The 16007-nt window shown below is 38.6% G+C and overlaps 1 protein-coding gene across 8 annotated transcripts in view; it reads right to left on the reverse strand.

Annotated features, from left to right (window-relative positions):
• The window catches only part of fat1a (FAT atypical cadherin 1a), a 99126-nt gene extending 84265 nt beyond the window's left edge, over positions 1-14861 (reverse strand). For 7 of the 8 annotated variants that reach the window (XR_005279427.1, XR_005279428.1, XM_038270547.1 and 4 more), the window contains exons 1-2: positions 12881-13036; positions 7711-11000 (exon numbers count right to left, since the gene is read on the reverse strand). Coding sequence is in view for 6 of the 8 variants with exons in the window: in XM_038270547.1 (XP_038126475.1) it covers positions 7711-10972 (3262 nt within the window). In the remaining 2 variants the exon portion in view is untranslated. Of the gene's footprint in view, positions 1-7710; positions 11001-12880; positions 13037-14711 lie in introns of those variants that run through there. The other variant, XM_038270544.1, reaches the window with a different exon arrangement.
• Between the last annotated feature and the right edge of the window lie 1146 nt (positions 14862-16007).

A 16007-nucleotide genomic window follows, 5' to 3' on the forward strand; every position in this document is an offset into this window, starting at 1 on the left:
TAGTAAGAAGTTTGATGCATTCCATAAAATAAATAAAATAAAATCTAAAAAAAACATTTGCTCTTCTGCAAAAGCACTAATCATCTTACACTTAATTCATTCCTACTATGTTAATAGGGATGAAGTTTATTTTATATTGTTGCCCTTTATAAAAGAAATGGCTTTTTTGCACCTTGGACATTGGGCTTGCCAAGGAAATCCTTGTAAACAAAAATTAACAATTTCAGAGGACTTTTCTTAACTAAAGACAAATTAATGAAATTGAAACAAATAAAAAAAACTGCATTTTTAGTCCACAAATGCATCAACAGATGCTTTAGCATGCAAATAGGGATAAAAATTAGTGTTGCACCAATGCCGATACCAGTATCGGACGGGGCCCGATCCAGCACTTAAATAGTGGTATCGGTGAGTACCAACAAATAGGGCACCGATACCATTTTGAGAGCCAAAAGTTTATTCAACTATTGTCACCCACTCCAGGTAGGCAATAAAAAGTTCTAATGGATTCACTTTGCATTAGTCTTTTTCCTGCTTCACAAAGGCAGGCAACAGCTTGACAAAGCTGTGATGGCAATTATTCCAGATCCAAGTAGTATGCAGTTCTTCATATACACACAAACACAACAATTTCAAACAGATGGCATTGGTATCGGCCAACACTGCACAGCCGGGTATTGGGTATCATATCAGGCCCAAAAAATGGCATCGGCTCAACACTAATAAAAATAGTAGACACCTAGCTTTTAGCTGGATTTCAAATTCTAACCTCAATGAAATTAGCTGAAGAACATTTTTATAGTAACATATATTTTTAAAGAAATATTTAAAGTAGGGAAAGGGCAGGCAAGTCTTAAAAGAAAATAAGGGATCCGTATATTTCAACCTGAGACCTGCCTGTGCATCTTTGAGCATTAAAAAGTCATGAAGATTGCCTTCTAGTTAAAACAGTCGATTAAAGAATTAAGAAAAGTGACTGTTTTTGTTGTTAAAACAATTGGATGTGAACTAATGGGTTTAAACCCTTATCTGTTTAAAAATTAATTAAAGCAAACCTACCAATAAAAGCCCTGGAAGGTAAACCTGGTGTACAACACAGGAAGAGGCCAAGATAAAACTGTGTTTAAATTAAAATGGCAATGATCCAGTAATCCCAGAGCTTTTAATAACAGAGAGAATGTCTGGACAAACAGTTGCTAGGGGCACCCCTTGCAAACTGACAGCAAGAAACCAGCAAAGGATGGTGACATCATGGAGGGTTTTCTGGTGAAAGTTAGGACAAAATGTTCTAAAGACAACTGCAATTACCATTTTATTTAGGTCACTGTTTCTGAAACAGATCAATCAATGATATCATTGCTGGTTTGATTCCTTATTCTATGGGGTTGCAAACTATGTTTGTGCAGCTATCAGCGGAAACATACATCCAAGTTAAAGTAAAAACTGCTATGTGCAGCGTTGTGTTTTAACACATGTCCAGAAACATACATTTAATTGCGGGATTGCGTTAAGTTTTTGGTAGATTTTCTCACACCACTTTTTGATTTATTTTCTAACTTTAAATTACTTTGGTTCAAATTCACAACATGCAGCTGCAGCGCCTGGGATTTATGTGTGTGTAAATGTATACATAAAAAACAGGGTGTGTAACACATGCTCATATTTTCCTTCTAGAAGCATTATATTCCAAACACATATGGCTCCTTTAACAAACCTCACCCTTCATCTAGTTAAGTCATGGGAGGGGCAACGCCACCTCGGCTGCTCTTAGTTGTCTAGTGACCTAAGATATAAACCATAATAACAGGACCCAGCCCGAGAGAAGCCTTCTATTGCACCTCTTGATAATCACTTAATAAAGGCCTCTAAAATTAAGTAGATGATAAAAACCTGCTTCTCAGAAGTTGTGCCTTGCTGCAGATTTGATGCAAGATGTGGTCGCCGGTGGTAGCCATGTGGCTCCTGATAGTACCAAAGTGTCTGCACTTATTTGAAGCAGAATCAAGTAGAAATAAAAAAAAAATAAAAATGTAAGATCTGTCCTTATGACTTCAAAAACTGTTTAGAATTAAAAAAATAAGTAGACTGACTGTGTCGAAGAAAAAAAAAATGAAAATACAAATTTTGGCCTCAGTACAACTAAATCTTCATTACAGTACAGATATTTTTTTGGATGTGGACAGTTAGATTTTCATAGCACACTCTAATGTGCAGCAGTGGAAAATTGCTATTATGCTTCAGTTCCTTTGATGTCTTTATATTATGTCAAACAGCATTTCCAGGAGACATAAAGCATGGGGCTAAACAGACATAATGTATGTTTGTTTTTTATGCAGTCTGTAATATCCCAGCCCGTAAAGTTTCAAATGTTTATTTGAGGGAGGCTGGTTTCATCAAACCCAATAGTTAAAATATTATTTTGTTGCTTCCAAAATAGACAGATTATCAACTTGGTCATTTTTGTGTTATACAGTTAGAGGATTTAAAGGGCATATTTTCATTCTGTTTTAATTCGGCTGTAACCAAAAAAGTAAATGAAAATTGTTTGACATTATTGTAAAAAAAAAAAAAAATAGCTTAAAGGTATAGTGGAGGATTTTTGTGATATTGTGAAAAGACTCACCCTCTCCACATAAAAATGCCCATGCACAACCCTGCTCCCAAGAGCCAATGCCTATTAAATGCATGTGAGAGCGTGCATGAGCCCATTTCTCCTCATGCACGCTCTGTTTAAAAGTTGCTGTTTGAATCGCTCATACAACCTTACTTTGCAAAAGAAGATCTGCTATTTGTCCGCTATGTCTCACCACCGGTAAGTGAAAATGGGGACGAGCGCGTAGGACGGCCTTACGTAAACACATCACCACAATAATTGACGATTAGGAGGACAACCTATTTAGATGATCCCCCCGGAAAAAAGAACATCCTCCAATAACTAGCACCAAAATGCTAATTACAAAAAAATTATTTGTTTTGTTCTGTAGGATACCTGTGCAAATTATTGTGAATAGCTTAACACAGAACAGAGCAACACCTTCTTTGCTTAATTTAAACCTGTCAAACCATTTCTGTTTACTCCTTTCAAGAAGAAAGGTTTTTCATGATGTACCGGTACGAAAAACCTGCACAGCAGGAAGCACAATCACTCCTTAATGCTCGCTAGTTAAGCCAGACAAAGCCAATAAGCTTATTTTATTAGCTGATAACCTTAATTAGAAGGACCTTTACACTTATCTAATAAAAGACAAGTCAGATACTTTTAGAATTTTAATTACTCTTTAGTAATGCATTTATTAGAGATGTACCAGTCTATGATTTTGAGGCCATTTGAGTCTTTTTGGATCAATTGAAAAAGATTCGTTTTTTGTGTGTAAACTGAGGAATTCTGGTTACTGTTCAGGTGTTATAACGTATTTCTAGAACTACTCATTAGCCCCGACTATAAGAATTGGCTTGGATTTACTTTGAGAGCAAAAGCTGAAAAATCTTGATTTCTTTCTTACTAATTAAATATCATCAAACTTAAACACTACAGTAAAAGCCTCTGTAAACTGAATGTTTGCTGACAAACTGTTGTTTGCCAAACAACAGTTTGGAGTTTAGTTGGAACCAGATAAAGCTCAGGGACATATTCTTTGATGATTTAATAGGGAAATCTTTTAATCCCTTTAATCTCCTTTTTATTTAAAACCTACGCTTTTTTAAATACGAAGCCACATTTTGTTCTTTTGGTTTGAATATTTATTACGATTAAAGGTGCAGTAGGAGATCTTTTCTGACGCCTTTTTTACCATGTGGCTTAAAGATCTCCCCACAGCCACTTAGCAAGCAGTTAAATAGAAGGTCTGGAAGTAAAAGTAAAATAAATGGTCCCCGCTACACTGAAAAATTAATAAATATTCTCAACCAATCACAAAAGACGGCCATTCTACATGATTGGTTCCTGACACGTCAGTCAGGTCGTCTGCTTGTCCCTTCCCCATGTGAGCGTACCCGGACACATGAACGAATCGACCCCCAATGCTTGTGCAAGCCGCCATGTAGCCACTGTTATGCTAGGTTCACACCTAAAGCAGCAAGAACAGCAAATATTTGCTGTGATCAGTGGGTAAAAGGTAGTCTGAATCTATTTTGAAGTGAGAAAGTTCACCTGAAAACATTGTCAGTGCAGACAGTTCATCCAGATTATTATCCTGCCTTCAAATATTATTTCACTGTCGGAGCCACTGTCTCAGACCCCTGTACACCGGCGGTGCTCTGTCACTAGGAATCCCATTCAACAGCAGCCTATGGCCCTGTCACCTCCTCGCGATTTGCCACGGAGGCTTGAAGGCGTTTTTCGTGTATGTAATCCAAACTGCAGGCACTAGGATAATAAAACCGCACATGTTTTGCTGGCAGATTTCTGTATTTTAAATAAATTTAGGCCTTAATAAACTGTTTCAGAGGACTGGTCATAGCGCTCTGCATGATCTGTGCTGCCTGTCTCCCTGCCAGCTCTGAGATCAGCGATGCGCTGCAGACAACATGCGCGTTCATGTGCTTTGAAGAAGTGGTTTCGAGGGGTGGTCTGAAGGTAGAGGCATGGTTGTGTATGGTCAAAAATATAGCTTGCTGGAACCATTTTTTCCAAAATCTCCTACAGCACCTTTAACTGCTTGTATTAAGAAAAGTTTCCAAAGCTGAGTTAAGGTATGTTACAGCCCTATAAAGAAAATTTAAAAGCTTAAATCGACATAAACTGGTCTGTTCTTTAAGATAAGATGCAAGTTGTATTAGTTTGCTATAAAGATGTAACCCTAATTCTCATAAAGTACATTTTATTCAACATTATTGGAACACAAAATGACAAAAGTTAATTTTTGGAAACTTTTGAACCCACCCACAAAGTTAAGTATTTAGTAGCTGGGTAGTTTTAAAAGAAATAGGAGATGTATTTACTTTGTTACAGTAATTAAACAATTTTTTTGAGGATCTTTACTGACAATTTTTTTTAAACATACATAAAAGTGTAATTTTACTTATTTAATTGAAAATGTGAGACGTTGTTACTCACTTTTCATTGGAGTTTATCGTGAAAGGTTTTGCTTTGTGGAATCGGACTGTGAGCAATAGAAGAACTGTGCTATTTTTGTCCTGGTCCACGCTCTGTACCGGTCGGGGTTTTTAGCATGCCTCTTTAAAAGCAGAAATGTTAATTTATTTTATTTATCTAGAGAAATCAAAAACTGTCTTGCCCGTTCTATTTGTGCATTAACAGCGAACGCAAACCGGGAGGAGGTGGGCAGCTGTCCCTTACCTCTAGAACTAATGAACCACAGCGGGAGATCAGAGAAGCCCAAACAGGCAGAGAAGGTGGAGATTAGCTGGTGTCCATGCTGGAGCTAAGGGAGAACAACTAACTGTCCCTTAGGTGGCTTTTTTTTTTTTTCTTCAATATTTATTTCTATCTTTCATTTTGACTAACACAAGGTTGTCTCTGCTGGGCTCCTTAACCATAGGTCTCAGCCTCATCTCGTACCTGATTGGTTTTCGCAATGCAAATGTAAACAAAAATTTATACTTTTCAACTCCTGTGAATTTTTCTTTTTGCGTAATTTGCAGAAGCATTGCCGCTCTTGCCCTGCTGAATTCACCAAAAACAATTTATTCTCCTCTCTAGAATAGCAACGTTCAACTCGCTCTACTTCGCAGATCTCCAGAGCCGCTCTCTACATTTGGCATATTATGAAAATCGTTCACTCCAGCCGCATAATTTGCATTCGGTCTGAACGCACCTTAACAGTCACTGCTCTCAAATGCAGTTTCTTGTTGACCTCAGTCCTTATATTGAAAATTAACCAGCCAACACTAGGAAAGCTAAACGAAAGCTTTGTCAATGCTTTTCAATTATCTTCTTGTTATACAGCTCTTAAGATCATCTAACACAGCTGGCAAATCAAAGGGAAATACAAAATAAACCAGCCAGGCTTGTCTCCATATAGGGTTGTCCGGAAACACATTGTTAATAGCAAATAGAGTTGTTTCAATTTGTAGGACATTAGGAGAGAAGTGATAAATGCAGCACAGTCCCGCACAAATGAAGGACAAGTGGTCTTCCTAAGTGTAGTGGAGGCCTCTATGCAGCCAGTGTTACAAAAAAAATTCACATCTGAGCTTGTAGAGTTGGACTAAAATGGTGTGTACCAGCTTTTATAAATGGACTCAGGTATAAAAAAAGTGAGAGCATCCAAGGTTACATTAATACTCCTCTTACTCTGTAATCCGATTTTTTTTATTCCTCAGAAAAATATAATGTAATCAATCACAGGAATCTTTTTCTACACAAAAAACAGCAAATATCTAATCCAAGGTTCATGTATCCCAGCATCTATCTTCATAAAGCGAGATCTTATTTCATATCAGATATCTCAGAGCAATCACAACACTTCACAGCTGACAAATGACCCGAGTACATAACTTCTGCTGATTTTCCGAGGCAAGCTTTCTCACTAAGATTCCCTGAAGATTTCTTTTCAACCAGTTGAATTTTTCACATGTAATCACATTTGAGTTGAGGTTATAAACCATCTCCTAAAACAGGTTAAGGAGCAAATGAATGGGTCACTTTTTAATGACTTCCTTAAGGAGAAATGAACCACTATGCCTACAATTCCACAGACTATATATTACGGTATTCATACATTTTTAATAACTCATTTAAATCTGAAATATGTGCAGCAGAAAGGCAACTTTAATCAAAAATAGAAAGATTCAGATACCAAAAAGTGAAATACCATTTAAAAAAAAATTGGGGGCTGCTAAAGTGGTCCAGCATCTCTAACTCCAGGGAAAATAACTAGAGCTATTTGAGCTATTGAAATTATTAAGGAAAGCTAAGTATATATTAACACCTAATCTGTGAGATAAGTAAATGACAAACAACAAAAAAAAAACATAGCAATCAGCACTAATAAAAAGGGAGTTTTGTAAGAGTAACTTTTTTTAATGGTCACAACAGAATGGAAAACACTTAAATTAGAATGATCTTGAAAAGCAAATTGGTTAGAGAAAAAAGGATGTGAAATCACTTACAATCATTTTACTACCAAGGTGACTGCTCAGGAATTTCCACGAAGGTCTGAGAAACAGCTGCTTCATCTGTTACTGCCATCAGCTACTTCACATAAAGGTACCATTACTGAAATAATAATCTAGCCTATAAGAAAATCCATAGTTTCACAAAAGAAAAACATGTAGGAGCGAACCATAAAAACTTCTTCATTCTCCATGAGAATGAAGGGTATATTTTTCTAATGGGCTGTAAATATAATTACCGGTATGTGAAATACAGAAAAATCTGTTTGTTTTTAGTCCATTTATGAAACTCAACAAAACCAAAAGTAGCTCCTCCTTATAAGCACCAACCAACACCAAATAACTTGATACACTTCTTTGTACATAAGTTAAAGTCAAATACCAGGCAGCATAAATGGAGTAGTTAGTTATGGAGGATACTTAAACATTATTGTGTCATTTTTTTCCCCCTATGCTGAGGTTAATAGCACACAAATAAACAAATATCCCAGTTCAAATCAGAAGTGTCAGGTCCAACCTCCAAGAAAGAGGTTGTACCTGAAACCTATATAAGCTAGTAAAAAATCTTAGAAATTGCATCCTATTTAAAGCTAATAGAAGCAATATATATATTTATACAACGTAGAAACTCACCTGTTTCTTCATCAATGGAGAAGATTCCTAAGCCTGAACCATCCCTTATGGAGTACCGAATCTCTCCATCTTGTCCCAAGTCCTCATCTTCGGCTGAAACTGTCATCACAGAAGTCCCAATAAGGGCGTCCTCTTTTATAAATCCTTTTTCCACAAATGACCGGAAGAAAGGCCTGTAGAGGTTCTCATTCACATCCACCACCTCTACCTCAATGAAGCAGCTTGAAGACAAGGATATCGGCTTCCCTTTGTCTTTAGCCTTGGCTGTCAGATTAAACACCTGTTTGGTCTCATAGTCCAAATTCTGAACAATCCGAAGAGCTCCACTGAGTTTGTCAACTTCAAAATGTCCATCTCCATCATCAGTAAGGCTGTAACGTACTTGACTGGAAGGGCCAATGTCGGGGTCATGAGCTTCCAGCCACATGATGACAGTACCAATAGGAAGGTCCTCCCTCACTTTCACACGGTAGTTAGGGGGAACAAATTTAGGGGGATTATCATTCACATCTTCCAGGGTGATTTTTAGAGGTACTGTTGACACTAACTGAGGTTCGCTCACTGCCTGATCTTGTGCTGCAATTTTCAAAACATAGAACGGATAGCGCTCCCGATCCAACGGCTTTGTCACAGTAACTACTCCGGTTAGTTCATTAATAGCAAAATGATCGGTGCCTGCTAAAATGGAGTACTTGACCATTCCATTATCCCTGTGATCCTTGTCTGTTGAGTCTACCTGGATAATTTCTGTCCCAACCAATGTACTCTCACTTATTTCAACTGAGTAGGAATCCTGCAAAAACTGAGGGCTGTTATCATTGGCGTCCAGGATTTTCACATCCAGCAAGCGTGAAGAGGATTTCTGTGGGATCCCGAGATCGTAAACCGTAATGTTAAGTGTGTAATGGTCTGTTGTTTCACGGTCAAGCGGAGAGTAAACCAGAAGCCAACCTGTTTCCATGTCAATAATAAAGCGGCTTTCTGTGTCTCCTCCTGAAATGACGTACACTAATTTCCCATTAAAGCCACTGTCTGGATCTGCAGCAGCTAAATGAACAATCCGAGCCCCAACAGGGAGGTCCTCTTTCACTTCAACAACACTTGGGAAAGAGTCATCAAACAGAGGGGAATACCGATTGATGGAGTAAATGTCCACAAAGTTATCTTCTGGCTCAGTTTGGCTGTGGATTTTGCTTCCTTTAAGCAGTTTCTCAGCTAGCATGGTGGCGACACCCGTTTCCACACATTTCACCTGGACAGGCTTACGTGCTGTAATGACAGTAATGTTCATGCTCATTGGCTGAGTCTCATGTTCACCATCTGTTGCTACAACCTGTAAACTATGAAATGACACTTTAGCTGCCTCCCCCTCAGTCAGCGTCTGTTTCAGCGACAGAAGGCCTGAGTTTGGATTCATTTCGAACAGATCAAGATCATTCCCAGATTTAATGTAGTACTGTACGAGTTGCAGTTCATCAGCATCTATGGCAGAAGCTGTTGTAATCTGCTCTCCCACCCCATGATCTCTTGGCACGGTGATCTCACAGTCTATGTTTTCAAACAAAGGCTTATTGTCGTTCAGGTTATTTAAAGTTATAGTAACTGATGCCTCCACCTCTCTACGGAAAGGGGATCCCCAGTCAGATGCCCTGACTTTCAGATTGTAAATCCTTGGCATGAGCTCATAATCTAGAACCTCTGAAGTGCTGATGACACCAGAAAAGTAGTCGATGACAAACGGCTGGGGACTCAGGTTGGTAATGCTGTAAGTCACATAGCCATTCTCCCCTTTGTCCAGATCAATGGCTCTCACTGTTAACACACTGGTCCCAGTAGGTACATTCTCATCAACACTGGCCTTGTAGGATGTCTGCTGGAACTCGGGTGCATTGTTATTCACATCAATTACATCAACAATCACTTTTGTGGCTGCTTTTTTGTCAGTTGTGACCACCTCAAGCTCATATCGGGAGGAAATATCAGCATTGATTGGTCCAGCGGTGCTTATTAAGCCAGTATCTGCATTGATGCTGAATCTATTCTTGTCGGAACTGTGTTTAAAAGCATACTTCTGATGGGGATACCTCGGCACAGCCGTCACCATAGTCACAGGTGTGTGGAGAGGGGCAAATTCACTGAGATTGACTTTGTAGATAGCCTTTTCAAATACCGGAGGGCCCTTTTGGAACTCCGCAGAGGTGACATGTACAATTTTAGCAGATGAAAATTGAGGTGGGGTGCCTTTGTCCTTTGCCTGTAAGGTGAGGTTGTATCCGAACGGCTGGCTGTCCCAGTCCACATCCTTCACAGCTTTTATTTTATACTCTTTGCTCCCAGGGCTGCTTCTCACAGCTTTAAACTGCTGCAGCGGGTCACCAGCCACGACGCTAAGTGACGAGATCTCTCCATTTGGTCCCTGGTCTTTGTCCTCCACTGTCACAATGGCATATGTGGGGTCCTTATCTGTATCTGAGGGGGACAAGGTCACTGCAGTGATTACAGGTGCATGCTCATTGGCCTGTTCCACGTGCACAGTCAGTTTTGCCATGCTGCTGAAGCCACTACTGCCATACAGCTTCATGCCCCTGTCTACAGCCAGAATCTCCAGCTCGTACAGCTTTGTCTCTGAGTAGTCCAGTTTGCCAGTTAGTATCACCACCCCGCTCGTTGGATGAACAGCAAACATGTCTGTCCATTCTCTGAAGCTGTAGTAGTATTCTCCATTGGTACCGATATCTGCATCAGTTGCTGTGACCTTCACCACGCTTGTGCGGATGGCTGTGTTCTCTAGAAGGGAGATGCTGTAGGAGGTTGGTGAGAAGAGCGGCCTTAGATCATTGGTGTCTAGTACCTGAACCCTAACTCTCGTACGACACTCCAAATTTGTGCTCCGCTCCGTAGCTTTGACAGTAAGTATATAGTGATCTTTAACCTCCCGGTTGAGAATGGCAGTGCTGCCTCCTTTGGTCCTTATCCGTAAAAAACTGAAATCTCCCAACAAGTAATCCTCAGCTTTGAACAAGTTCTCATTATCCCCAGAGATGATTTTGTACCGAATCTCCCAATTTGGCTCTGCAACGTAGACCCCCATCTTGGTGTGACTCTCCAAGTAGGTCTTAGCAGCAGAGTTCTCATATATGGTGGCATTGTAGACAGAGTGGGTGAACTGGATAGAGGCAGCCCTTGCAAACCTTTGACTTCCTGTACAGCCGGAGAAGAGCTGCATGAGCAGTACAAGCAGTGTCACTGAGGGCTTTCCCATTATGGTACAGTGATCTTCACAGAGCCACCTGGAACAGAACAAGGACAGAAGAAAATGTGTAAACATTAACTGACAGAAGACATCAGCTGGGGTTACAATGAAAGAAAACAATTGCCAGGAACCACACTGCCTTAAATGACTTAACAAATGTGGGCCAGGCTGGTTAGTGGCTTGATGGGTTCCATGTGGAAATAGGATGAAGCAGAGCAGCCAATGGGTTGACAGATCTGAGCTGGCAGCATGCCTGTTATGAGCACATTGCCAAGACAGCAACCATGCACACTTCTGAATGGCTGAATTTAACTCCAGCATGTATAGGTCATTACCGATAGAAAACTAAATTTGGTCAAATGTTTTAATTCAACTGCTTTTTAAATCTTTAATTTAAACACATCACACAAAAATCAAGAGACCCATAATCATTACTGACTTTTAAAGATACAGATGAATAGTCTATGTTTTTGCATTGATAAGATTTAAACTGACTGTGAAAAGGGGTTAGACAGGGAGGAACGGATTTCCGCAGCAGGATTTTACAAAGCACATTTTTTAAAAACAAAACAATGGAGAGAAAAAATTCTCTGCTCCGCTAATATAAGGGTTCATAATATCATAAGAGGTATAATATTCAGATTTGATTAGCTGGCATTCACGTACATTAGGGGGGTGAGCTGTTTTTGTAAAGGTTTCGGTTTGATGGATGTTATGGTGAAAGGCAAAGCCTCAACTAACCATAACAAGGGAAATATGATGGGATCAAATGTGTTAACATTCCTTTCTGAAGCATTATTTTTATTAAATGCAATCTAAATTCTTATAATGCACAAAAATGCATTGAAATAATGAAATTTATTTTTAAAAATATATTAATTTCAAGGTGCATAACCAGAATCACGTGTGCATAATTTCTTATTTTATTTTTGAAAGTATTTTTTTTTTTATCATTTATGACACCACAACAAAAAAACAGAGCAAACTGCAATGTTCTGAAAATCAGTAGCTCTACAAAAGTGACTGACTGATTTAACAAAACAACAACCAAAAAATCAGTGTAGCTTTAAAACTAAATAATAAATGTAGAGGAGGAAACTGATAAAGAAAACAAACACAGATGTGCCCTTTCCAGCCTGAATGGGTTAAACAGCAGCGCCGATGTGGCTGGGAAACTGTTCCTGCTGCTTCCCTCTTGGCTCTCAGGAGTCCATACAAAGACAAATAAAAGCGCTATATCTGCGCTGGGGTGCTTCCCATAAAAAATACATTATAAGGATTTTTGGCGAGTCACAAGTGACCCTCATATAGTTTAGTTATTCAGGCTTTATGCAGGGTTAATTAGTGACGAGGTACGGACGCAATTCCACCTTAAATCTGGAACTATTGCCTGCAGGTATGAAAAGAACCATCTTAAGGGAGCGCATTGAATTCAAATTAAACTTTCTATTACTTCTTTACATATAATGTATACAATATGAAGGATTTGCTAAATGCGCTTCTGCACAAACTCTATCTGTCCTTTTTTTTTTTTTACATATATATTAATAAAAGTCAACAGTTTAAGATAAGTTAGGTGCGTGGAAAGTCTTTCATTTCAAACCCCATCCCCCAACTCCAACATTCACTCCTTCAAGCGATGGCAGCCAGCGCTGGACACTGATTTGCTTCTTTTTAAAAAGCCACAGCGTAAAACAAAACAGAGTAAACATCCATCTAAGTGGCCTGTGTGTGTTTGTAATGTAGAAGGCAAAAATGAAGTAGTTGGTTTTGTTCTGTTCAAACTTCTGTAAAGCACCCAGCAGCGGTTGGTTTCTTTTGCAGCGCATAGCGCACAATAGCGTCAACTTTTCCCACCTTAAAAAGATGCGAAAGCGGCTCGATAATAAAAACCGGTAGGAATGAAGAAAAACGTACCTCTCTTATTATTAATAATTTCGAAGATTTGGAGGTTTGGCAAGAAGTTTGTGTAGTCCAATTCTCCGCATGTTAATACGTGGACTTCTCCCCTCTCCGTTACTCTGTCTGCCACCAGTGGGCAGGCTCTGTTTTTCCACGCTGCGCTGCGCTCCTTTCTCTCCTCCACTCTGGATCCAGCCAACAGATATCTCTCCGCGTTGCGCACGTCCGGATCTACTTACTGGGCTGGCAGCAGTAAAAGAAAATCGCTCCACTCGACCATGTGCGCCCGGCTGTAGCTGCTCGATCTTACTATCATTGATTCACATTCTAAACCTATCTTATTAGATTGTCTTGCTCTTATTAAAAAAATGGCACAATATATTAACAGCAGCCTATATGCATTGACTAATAAATGTCTAGTGGATTTCAGGAGGTTGCATTTATATATATATCGCACTTAAATACTTTAAAAAGATACAATATTGCAATAGTCTGAGACTGGACAAAAAAAAACAAACCCCACTGATTTCATATTACTTCCAGCCAGGGGCGGGGATAGATGGGGGGCCAGGGGTGGCCATGGACACCCTTAGCCAATCATTGGCCACCCCTACCATTTATTTCTCTCTAATACAGACGGTGGCAGCAGAAGTACTCTCAAGTGGAATATTCAAGGCATTTTAATTTTTCATATATCAACAATTACCTGACAACAAAAACACGGTGGTTAATTATGCACATAAATATACTAACATTAAAGATGATAAATACAGAGTTCAAGCAGGAAAAGATTTTGTGTTTTATGAGATAAAGAGAAAAGCCATCTAGGAGTCTTCAGAGAAATCATAGATAAATAACAATAAAAACTTATTATATAATCAATTTATGTAGATTTTTGTATTGTAAATATCAACTTTATGTAGAATGATTATCGATAAAAGCAGGTAATGACAATGGAGCATATCTTCACCCCAAAATTCAAACCTGAAACAATTTTATCCACTATACCACAGATTTTTGAATATATTTGTCTATTTCTTAGCAAAGGCTGTGGGAAAATATAGTGTGTCTTTATTTAGAAAATAAGGATGTTTTGCTTGTTAATTTTCCTGTTGGAACAGACTGACCGTGAGGTTCTACTGCCTGTCTAATTTGGCCACCCCTCAGTGAACATTAGTTATTGCCTGGCCACCCTTATAAACATTTTCTGCCTACGCCTATGTTTATACTTGTCAGATTCTTAGACTAATCGCTCAAAAAAAATTATTTTTATAAAAGGCCAAAATCCTGCAGTCACCTCCAGACATCTAACATCACACCGTCTAAGTTGATGCTATTGGCTATAAAACCACATATTATGCAAAATGTAAAAAAAAATAATGTCTGAAATTTAGGAGCAGTTTCATGTTTTGCTTTTTATGTTTGTTTCTTCCTTTATGTCCACGGGTCAGGGTGAAAAGGATACATCCAATAATAGCTGCAGGGAGATGCACTAATTGGTGATCCCATCACACTCTTTTAATCACTGAGACTTTTTGCTCTGGATCTCCCTCTCTTGGATCCCCTTCCTCAGGCTGCTGTAGAACCGATGGCGCCGTTTCTTTGCTCTCATCCGGACAGCAGAGATCCACTTGGTGCGCTTTAACGCAGCCTTTCAACACCCGCTGATGAAGTCTATTACTCTATATGCGCGCTTGCATGTTTCTACAAGTGTGCATCATGTCGGTGTCTGTTTATATGGTGATTTTGGAAAAATGAATACATGCAATTTGAAAGACACCGCTGATGTCAAAGTTTAAAAAGTCTCTTACGAATAAATAATGGAGAAAATATTAAGACTACCCACCTCTGAAGTTTACAGATAGAATCCTATTGTTTCACATAACGGACTTTCCTCCTGCACGAAGCTCTACTCCTCCACAGTTCTGTAGTGTTCACATCCGATCCGCTCACCAGTATAGTGATTTGCAACATAAGCTGCGGCTCGCTCCGCGTTTCTCCTCCATAATGGCACAGGTAGGGTGGCATACTGCTGCTACCTTCAGGCGATACTGGGATTTGTAAAAGCGCTCAGATGCAAACAAGAATACTGAACATGTGGTGTAGATTTCCTTTCAGAATAAAGCAGCTGCCTGTGAGATAAGATCACCAACATCAGCTGATGGTGGAAATGATATTTGGTTGGCTATTTTTGTTCTGGTTCTACTTATCTGATAATTTCATGCTGATAGATTCACGCCTAATAAATTCATAAAATGCATTTAATTTTCTGCTGTAGCCTGAACACGCCTTCAGCATCCTTTACTTACAGTTTCTTATAAAGAAAAAATGCTTATGGCCATTGATATATATATATATATATATATATATATATATATATATATATATATATATATATATATATATATATATATATATATATATATTTACATTTTGCCATATTAAAACCATACACATCATATGATAAGATCCTGAACTTACTTTTTAGTAAGAGGCCTGTTACGAGGGTGATATAAAACATATATTGGTTCACTGTTTTAATTTTTAAAGATGGCTGTGGTATTTTCATATTAACAACCTGCAACCAGGCACCTGCATCCTTTTATTTTTTATATTGTATTTAAAAGGTCAATGAAATGTTGTGTGTTGTCCCTGTTTGTAATAAAAACATACCATACCAAGATTTTATAAATACAAACCTGAAGATATAAAACTGTTACAATGATCTCACTTACAGAAAATAGGTTTTCACCAGTGTTTTCGTCCTGGATGTCTTTGAAGCAGCAGTGTGTCTTACTTATAGACCTTATTTGGATGTTAAAATGTCTGTCTAATCCTATTACTGCACATAAGTTTTTTGTTTGCTCTACCATTTTAGATTAATTGTGCTTTGTAGACTGCTTATCTTCAACCCTGAATTCATCCAACCAAAATAAAAAAAACTCCACCTAAACAGTCTGTGATCATGGTGAAAAAAAACACCTCAATCTGCACTGTTAACTATAAATGTCACGTGAGCAGAATGTTTATCATGTTTATCTTATTTTTTTTTTTTTAGTTTTAACAGCACTAGTGGCTTGTTTTTCTGACAGTATGCTGACAGGAAAGGGGGTATAGAGGGGGAGAGACATGCAGCAAAGGA

The sequence above is a fragment of the Cyprinodon tularosa genome, unplaced genomic scaffold (assembly GCF_016077235.1).
Source record: "Cyprinodon tularosa strain WSP-4 unplaced genomic scaffold, ASM1607723v1 ctg766, whole genome shotgun sequence".
Taxonomy (NCBI): domain Eukaryota; kingdom Metazoa; phylum Chordata; class Actinopteri; order Cyprinodontiformes; family Cyprinodontidae; genus Cyprinodon; species Cyprinodon tularosa.